This window comes from Hibiscus syriacus, unplaced genomic scaffold (genome assembly GCF_006381635.1).
Source record: "Hibiscus syriacus cultivar Baekdansim isolate YM2019G1 unplaced genomic scaffold, ASM638163v2 tig00002511_pilon, whole genome shotgun sequence".
Lineage (NCBI taxonomy): Eukaryota > Viridiplantae > Streptophyta > Magnoliopsida > Malvales > Malvaceae > Hibiscus > Hibiscus syriacus.
In genome coordinates, this window is record NW_024061932.1 from 1,814,642 (window position 1) to 1,824,308 (window position 9,667).

At 33.5% G+C, this 9,667-nt stretch overlaps 1 protein-coding gene across 1 annotated transcript; it reads left to right on the plus strand.

Moving 5' to 3' along the window:
* The first annotated feature begins 1,719 nt into the window (after window positions 1-1,719).
* Window positions 1,720-9,315, plus strand: LOC120146622 (polypyrimidine tract-binding protein homolog 3-like). Its single transcript, XM_039160136.1, has 15 exons — window positions 1,720-1,818; window positions 2,363-2,429; window positions 5,170-5,241; window positions 5,339-5,415; window positions 5,490-5,571; window positions 6,410-6,533; window positions 6,864-6,928; window positions 7,030-7,079; window positions 7,262-7,303; window positions 7,395-7,446; window positions 7,569-7,593; window positions 7,690-7,703; window positions 8,153-8,260; window positions 8,350-8,493; window positions 8,627-9,315. The coding sequence occupies exons 2-15, from the start codon at window positions 2,373-2,375 to the stop codon at window positions 9,029-9,031; spliced, it is 1,317 nt and encodes a 438-aa protein (XP_039016067.1). The 5' UTR covers window positions 1,720-1,818; window positions 2,363-2,372; the 3' UTR covers window positions 9,032-9,315.
* The last annotated feature ends 352 nt before the right edge of the window (window positions 9,316-9,667 follow it).

A 9,667-nucleotide genomic window follows, 5' to 3' on the forward strand; every position in this document is an offset into this window, starting at 1 on the left:
ATAAACACTAAATATTGTAACACGTGCCCATTAAATTTATTATATAATAGTATAAAATTATAAAAAAATACGTATCAATTTTTTAACAATATATACTTAGGGGAAGAGAAGGACAATTGTGCTCCTAATTATATTGAACACACAATTCAAAATAGAAGAAATGTGTTAATTGAGAACTTTTAACCATCTGCTGAATAGATTATTAAAAATACATATCAACTATTAAATATATTACATATATAATCAAATATTCATATTAAAAATACATATTATCAAATATTTAAAAATATCAACTGCATGATTTATACTTTATTCAGTTATAACACATTCAACATAAAATAAATTTTAAATAAATATATAAAATAAATAATGTAAAACTCACATGAGATCAAATAGTTATCTAAAATTTAGTCTAAAATTCTCTTTATAAGATTAAATTTTACTAACAAAACTAAAATTCACACCTTTTTTTACGTTGTTTAAACTCACGCAAATGCTTTCACTTTAATATTTAGTTAAACTTATTTCAACTAAATTTTTTAAACAAAATTTTTCAATACTACTTCAAATATTTCAATATTACTTTACTAATTTTTTTAAATATTTTATTATCTTTAATTGATCTTATGACTTTAATTTTCTAATCAGATCATTACTTATCAAATCTTTACAAATACTTTCATTTATATTTCAAATCAAATAATCACATTAAAGAATTTGATTCATTTTCAGAAGTCATCAACACGAGAGATGATTTTAGAAATCAACACGTGAGATGATTTCGAAAAATTGTTTGTAACTGATGATAAGTTTAATGTTATTTATTCTTTTGTCATTTTTACTTTTAGAATATTTTTAACATGTTTATCCAATAAAAATCACTATCCCATATATTTTATTTATTCTAATCCCTAATTTACTAACTTTCACAAAATCATCGTTAAATTTAAAGTGTTAAATTCGGATAACAAACAAAAATTTGTAATATTATCCATAATTATTGATAAATCTAAAAGGTATTCTAGTATTGTAAGACAAATTTGTTTAAATAGTGTTGAAATTATTTTTTATATTAGGGTGTGGATGAAATTACTTTTTAATCTAATATGGTTGTTATAATACATTCTGATAATACGACATCTTTTCGCCCGAACGTCATGACGAATTTTTCCTAAATGTATATTGAAAGTTGATAATTTTTTAATACTACAACCTAATATCATGTCGTCATGAAACTAATAATTTATTATAATGAAGATTAAAATATTTTGTATATTATTTAAATATAATTTTTTAATTGATGGAGCCTAATATTTTTTTTATTTTTTCAAAAAAAATATTTTTTAATATTTGTTAAAAAATAAAAATAAAAAAAATTAACGGGAGTCAATGTTCTTCTTAACCCCACGAAATTTTGTCTCTATGTCTTCCGAATTTCTTCCTAAGATATAATATAATCTAGGTGTTTTTCGACAAGTATTATAACAATCGCATTAGATTAAAAAATTATTATGTTAAAACCTTAGATGACAATTTTTTTCTATCACTTTATCCAAAATAATTTACCCGTATAGTAAAAACAAGTTTAAATAAAATCGTGATGACGAGTTTAACCTTGACTGTATTTCAGTAAATATACAAATTGTTATTATTTTGGCTATATTTCGCCAAATAAGGCGTGAGAGTGGGGGTAGTGGAAGTGCTAAACGATTAGGGCGACGAGGAAAGTAAGAAAGCGGATAGGGCAAAAATAATACAACTCTCATTCCCTCTCTAAAGCTAAATCTCTTCTCCAATTTCCTTCTCTCTTTCTCTCAGGCAAGTGTTCTTTCTCTCTCTCTCTCTCTGATCTCTGTGTTTCACCCCCCTTTTTTGAACTAAATATAACGCTTCCTTTTGTTCTTCAAATTAATTACTGTATTCAGTAAATCCAGATCTTTTCTCTGATTCAAGCTTAAAAGATTCCCCTTTTATAGTTATTTTATTTAAAAAGATTCCGTCTTTCATTTTATTTTGATTTCTTCGCAATCAAAAATGGTTTTCTTTTGCTCTTTTGACTTCAAAATTCTTTATGATTTCTCCTGTTATGTAGAAGGAAAAAAGCAATTTGATTTGTTAGCTCTTTTTAGCTTTTTCCCCCCATTGATTTTGTACAATTTGGCTGTTAGATGTAGTGAACTAGCCCCTTTGAGAACAAAGTAGTATAATACTTGATTTTAATGAGAAATAAGAAATTTGGGTTTTTGTTTCCCGTTCTGTTCTGTTTTGCTTCCATTTTATTAATAGAAATGCATTGTTTTATAAATTGTGATGAGGAAAATGGTCTGAGGAAGATAATTGATACTGTTTAAGCTTGTTACAGCTCGTTGCAAATGGCTGAAGCCTCTAAAGTCATTCATGTTCGCAATGTTGGCCATGAAATTTCTGAAGTAAAGCTTCTTTACCCGTTTTAGCTTACACTCTAATGCTAACTTCTATGAAGTAATCAAAATAATTTCTTTTACCGGTCATGATTGTTTTTAGAGTGTATACGCCTCAATAAAGCAAACAAATGATACTTTGTTTCAAATTAAACAAAAAAAAGTTGAAATGTTTGTGCATTTATGAATTTCTATTTATATGTTCACTACTTTAAGTTTTACATTGACGCCACACTTTCCTGCCAAGTCTATTGCCTTGAAACAACATGACAAGAATATAGTCGTGCTAAGTGTCAACCGCCGTAGCTGCAATATGAATTTCCCTTCATTTCCTTCCTGAAAGCGTATATAAATTATTTAAAATAAATTATCTGGCAAGGGCTAGGTTATTATCCCGAAGGTGGTTTCAAGATGGAAAAAAACCGTATGTCTCCTTGCATTTATAGTTTCATGCTGTTAATTCAAGCTGAATTCATTACTTATATTAACAAGGAGAATGGAAATTCAATAGAGTTTATGTCAAACGAATGCACAAGAAAGGTCATTATTATTTTTTCTAATTTGGGCTTGAAATCTTCGAGCTGGAAATATATTTCCAGAGTTTTTATCTCTGGTTTTAACGGGTGATTTGTCTAGTCCAAAAAGAAGCAGTAGGATCATGTCCTGCACCTTGTGTTCTATAGTCTCGTTCTTGATTGTATAGTTCATATCCTTAATTTTAAAAAGTGCGCGCCTATAGTGTAGGGCGCATAAAAAAATGCCTCCAACGACTCCGCCTGTGTGAGGAATCAAAAGTTGCTTTTGTATCTTTTTTAAAGAGGCACAAGGCGCATCGCTTTTGATGCATTAGAGATAAAAACCTTCACCGTTCTTTTGTTCAGTGGTGTGAACAAGTTGTTCCACAATGGTTGCGGAGGAAAAGACAAGTGCAAGCTCTGCCACCTGTCCATGGCCTTTATCACCTCTCCTTAGCCTGATTAAGCCAAGAGCTTCCTTACGAGCCTACAAGGAAATATTAGAGCATTCAATTTGTTGAATCATTAGATGCTAAATACTATTAGATTTATTTTCTATCAAATAATACATGAGTGAACAAGTTATTCCACGTGGTTACCATCTATGGTTGTGGACTTAGTTTTCAAAAGCGTGCCAGGCGCAGGTGGGCGCAGAGAAAAACGCCTATAGAGAGAGAGACGAAGCGCAAAATAGGAAGCCCTCCTAGGCACGTGCTTAGGCTTCTTCTATGCATAGGCATAAGGCGCACGCTTCTACTGCCTTAAGGGTAAAAGATAGAGTTTATTTGCTCTTCCATTGCTTGTCTCTAATGAAAATTAAAACTACTGACTAGAAATAAATATAAACAGAAGAACAAACATTTTAGAGGCTGAAGAAGAGGTAGATAATGGTATATAAAATGACCTTTGAGATATAGTAAATATCATCTATAGTTGTTACATAGGCAATTAATGGTTGAGTCAGCTTAGATTAAATGACCTTTGAGATAATACAATGAATATCATCTACAGTTGTTACCAAGGTAATTAATAGTAGAATCAGCAGCACATTCTCTTAGTCAAACATGCCTGAATCTAGTTGGATGTGAAAGGATTAAATGAATGGTGGCTGGACATTCAATTAGGTTTAGCAAAGCAAGCATGTAAAGTAGAAAATGTAGGCCATAAGATGATTTTTGGCTCTTAACCATTTAAGTTTTTATATAGCTCCCAACCTAGTCGAGCAGATCAACACAAGCAATTTGATCCATAAAGGACTACCTGGGATCAGCCGTTTCAAACAAACTGACAACTTAGGTCAGCTTGCAAGAACCATAAACAACTCTCCTAACAACCTCCAACAGCTTGCTAACTTCTCAATAACCTCTTCAGCCAAAAATATACCAAATATTTAGTAACATCTTGAGAAAAGGACAAGCAATGCTGAAAGAACAGAGTGTGGCGAGAAGATTAAGTGTTTTAGGAGTGAACCAGTTAGTAATGGGTGTGAAAAATAGTCTAGAATTGATTTATAAACTTTTTAGCATAAAAAGTGCGCCTCGCCTACGAAAGGTGCTTGCCTTATGCTTAGGTTCCAGGGTCCCTTTGTGCTGCGGTGTGCCTAGCGCCTTTTAAAACTAAGGTTGTGGCTTGAGCCAAGAGATTCCTTAAAAGCCTGCAAGGAAAGATCAGAGCATTCAGTTTGTTGAATCATTAGATGCTAAGCACTATTTGATTTATTAGCTATCATATAATACCTGTGGATCAGTGAAATATACAAAAAATGACAGTCATAAGAAGTAAAATGAATATTAGAATATCATTGTGGTTTGCCTACAACCTTCTTGCGTGCTTCAGTGCACCTTTTAAAACCAAGTTCATATCAATGACGGGTCTAATTAAGCCTTTGAGATTATTAAAAGTAATGAAAGAGAAAAGGAAACTTATTATTATAAGGTTAACTACAGAAAAGATTATATATAAAATAAAATATATTTATATTTTTCATTACATTTTTATGAGATGTATATGCCAACTTATATCTTGCTTTTGGTCACCTTTTGGTAACTTCATTAGCCTTTTTGAGCTAATATGAGCTAGTCCTTTAGACATACCTATATTTGATTCCTATACTTGAGTCCATGCAGCATAGGCCACAATGAAAATGCATAGGTTTTTATCATGTGTAATTGCATTGCATTATTCTTCAATGACAAATGTATTTTATCAGATGTGTCTACTTTTGTTTGTTTCAGAATGATTTGCTTCAACTTTTCCAGCCATTTGGAGTTATAACAAAACTTGTAATGCTCCGTGCAAAGAATCAGGTTTTTACCTTCTCTTTTGGGATAGATTTAGTTGATTGAACTTGAAAATTTATCTGTACCTAGAGTTCATATGTTTATCATGCTTAATTGTGTTTAGGCTCTTCTTCAAATGCAAGATGTTCCTTCAGCCATCAATGCGATGCAGTTTTACACTAATGTTCAACCAACTATTAGGTATAAAAGTATTTTCTTTGTTTTCCTTGCACTCCTTATTTCGAAATCCTTTGCATGAATTTGTAATGTTACAGGGGGAGGAATGTATATGTTCAATTCTCATCACATCAAGAACTAACAACAATGGATCAGAATACTCAAGGACGAGGTGATGAGGTTAGTAAATTAGTATATTATTGTATAGTGGATGCATGATGAAATATAGTGATCGGATTTTATATTGAAAAACATTTTGAATGAGACCAATCATGTGTGAGAGTTTATATTATCTAAGCATTTGAAGACATTTTAGTTAATAACTGTGATTCGGGAAAAGGAACCATTTTAGTTAAATTCCCAATAGGAATAATGGTGGTTGCGTATGGGATAGTAGCTGTTTGATAAATAGGATACTTGTATAAAGGGCATTTTGCATCATATGTGTTGGTATTTCAGCTGAGATGTAATATGCAATCTGTTTAAGTTTTACATTCTGTTAGACTTTCTCTTTGCTTAGTTCAATAAATCCCACCTTGCTGTGGTTGATTTTTAAAAAGACTTTTTCTTTTGTTTTGATTCTTCTGTTTGGAATTTTAACCTTTAATTTCAAAATCCAGATAGGATTTCAACCGCTTTTGTTAAAATAAATCATAATCGGTTGCTTGTCCTGCGAGTTCTATTTGTTATACTATCCAAATTTAGGGTTATTGATATATGGGCAATGAATGTATTTGTTGCATAAGTGACCTCAAGTATGTACATATGATAGAACACTTTTGGCTTTCTTTTCTCTTGTCTGAGTTTCCTTGGTTTGTATATTCCTTTCCAATTTTAGTGTTATAAAGGCTTTTTTACTGCATATTCAGGGTTTGTTTCTTTATTCATTTAATTTCCTATTTATCTGCGCTTCTTATTATTCTCTTCTCATCTCTTCTCTGTCTGTGCTTCTCCATTTATACTCCTCTATCGTCTATCTCTATGCGGGTCTGCTATTGGGAACTCTCTGGATGCACAGCCGAATCGAATCCTCCTGGTTACAATCCATCATATGCTTTATCCTATTACTGTGGAAGTGCTACACCAGGTTTTCTCACCTCACGGATTTGTGGAGAAGATCGTCACCTTTCAAAAGTCGGCTGGTCAGCTTCAATTTTTCTTTCTTTCTCTCTCTTCTCTATTCAGCTGCCTCCTGAACTCTTGCACAATATATAGATGAACGGATATTTGATCTGTTTTCTCTGATAGGACTTCTTGTAAATAAATTTATGTTGATACAAGCATTCTAAGAAATAATTTCAAAGCTACGAAGTTTCTACACTTCCAATTTCCATCATTTTTGCAGTATTTTTGTGAATATTTTTACCTTGCATTTTAGATACATGGTCGTCAAAGAACAACTCTGAATAAACCTTTCTGTGTTTTCTTATCAAGTTTTTGCTCCCTTCATCCCGTTCATGCAAATTTTATAGGCTTTCAAGCCCTGATCCAGTATGAAGGACGCCAAAATGCTATCTCAGCTAGAACTTCTCTTCAGGTATTTTTGCTTGTATCATTCTTTAGTCACTTTGGATGTTAAACTCTAGTTTCAATTGGTGGTTTGCTTCTGTGGAGATTTAATTTCTTGCCATTTTGCAGGGTCGTAATATTTATGATGGCTGCTGTCAGCTTGACATACAGTTTTCTAAGTAGGTTTTATTATTATTATTTTTCATTCTTATTATTAAGTACCAATCATTCTATTATTGTCTCTAGGGCGTGCTGGTGTGTTAAAGTTCATTTGTTTGTTTTCTGATACTCTTTTTTTTCCTGATTAGGTTATACTTAGAAAACCATTATTATTAAGTTGTTATTGATTTTCTGGTTTCAGCCTTGATGAATTACAAGTCCATTACAATAATGATCGATCCAGGTATTGTTAGTATCCCACTTGGATCTCTTTAATATCTTGTTGACATTTTCATTTTGGTGCTTCATACACTGTATCCTCTCTCTTCCTAAAGGGATTTTACAAACCCAAATCTCCCAACGGAACAGAAGGGCAGATCATCACAGGTACGTACAATTTGTGCTATTTCCTTCTAACATGAGTCATCTACAGTGTATTTGCATGTCCTCAGCTATTTTTTGTAGTTTTTTCCTTCATGAATTTAATTTGGATATATTTGTCGCTGCAGCATCCTGGGTATGGTGATGCAGGAGGTATGTACGCCCCTGAGGCTCATGGAGAACCTGTACATAGTTTCTTTATTTGATTTTCTTTGTCAACTAAAACTTGTTGGTTTTCCTCTGTTTCAGTTGGATTCCCGCAGGTGGGTATTGCTCGGTTCATGGTCTAGATATAAAAATAGACGATACTTTCTGATCGTGGGGGTATTATCATCCTTTATGTTATTCAGCCAGATCAGTCAGTGTCTTCTAGCTAATAACCTCTTTTGTTACTGAAATTCTTTGTTTCTATATTCGTGTGATTAAATGCACCCTTTTTCTCCCTGCATGCCAATTTCTGCCCCAGCATGCATCTAGTTTTTGTAGTTTGGTTTATGACTAGCTACTATAACTTGCATTATAGACCCGGCAATAGAAATGCATTTGATCAAACTTGGATTGTGGATATTATTTGAGCATGCAACTGTATTTCCATTTTCATGGGGCTAGATTATTTGACTCGTGTCAAATCCGTAATATCTATTTATTTTATCTGTGAAATACCATCGATAACGTTTAACGATTGCATTTCCCTCCTCTTCATGAAATATAGATGGCTAATGCAGCTGCAATTGCAGCAGCTTTTGGTGGAGGTTTGCCTCCAGGAATAACTGGGACAAATGATAGGTGTACAGTTCTTGTTTCCAATTTAAACCCTGATGTAAGTTGTCATCTTCTTCTCCTCTCAATTATTGTGATTTTGCCACTCTTCCTAACATCAAGCTTGACAATTTAATATTTTCTTTTCAGAGAATAGATGAGGATAAGCTATTCAACCTGTTCTCACTGTATGGAAATATTGTGAGAATTAAACTTCTTCGTAATAAACCAGATCATGGTCTTGTTCAAATGGGTGATGGCTTCCAGGCTGAATTGGCAGTACATTTTCTCAAGGTTTAGCTTTTGAATGTCTTGAAATGTAGTTCTTGGATATCTAGTTCTCTTGGGGAAATATTATCAAGTTGATCTATTTAGTTTATGGCCATATGATTATCGACCACTAACACGCTTGAAATTTGAGTTTCAGGGGGCTATGCTATTCGGGAAGCGACTGGAGGTCAACTTTTCAAAACATCCGAACATAATACAAGGAGCTGACACCCATGAATATGTGAACTCGAATCTCAACCGCTTTAACCGCAATGCTGCCAAGAACTATCGCTACTGCTGCTCTCCGACAAAGATGATTCACCTTTCCACTTTACCTCAGGATGTAACCGAAGACGAAATCGTGAATCACTTGGAGGAGCATGGTGCCACCGTCAATACCAAGCTCTTTGAAATGAACGGTAAGAAGCAAGCCCTCATCATGTTTGAAAACGAGGAGCAAGCTACCGAAGCCCTTGTTTGCAAGCACGCAACCTCACTCGGTGGCTCAATAATCCGGATCTCGTTCTCTCAGTTGCAGACCATAAGAGTGAACTCACAGTAATAGTTTTACGGTAAGGAGTTGCAGTGGTACTGACATTAAGAATTCATTATCACCCAGGATATTATTAATTTCGGGTTTTAGGTTAATCTTTTTTTCTCTTTGTGTGGTTTTAACGCGTTCTAATTGCTTTTATGTTGCTGGATACTTCCCCTTGTTTCTTCATATTCATGTATTGTATGGCACTTGATCACTTTAGGGTCTAATAATATCAGGGTAGATTGTTATTATGCGGATAATGGCCAGTTTTTGAGGAGATAGGGAGAGAGGAACTATAGCTGCAATTGTGTTGTATTTTTATTGTAGGCCAGACTCTGGTCCATGCTTGTTTGTATCTGTATGCCGTATTCGATTGCATTTGTCTAGTGATTAAGATGTTTTATTCATCGATATGCCATCCGACCACCCCTTCTCCGATTTTTCTCCCTCCTTGGATCAGTGATGTATTTCATGATGCACAACTTAGACTTCGATGTCAGAATGCGTTGTCTTCAAATCAAAGAGGCTTCAGACGCGGCCCTAGTTGAAAATGTAAAATACCCAGATCAGCTTCGAGTTCAAATATCCAGAAATTGAGAGGCAAGATTGTCGTCAAATATGGAGGCGGGTGCTGCTATGAACTGAAGGCGTCAGTTATTA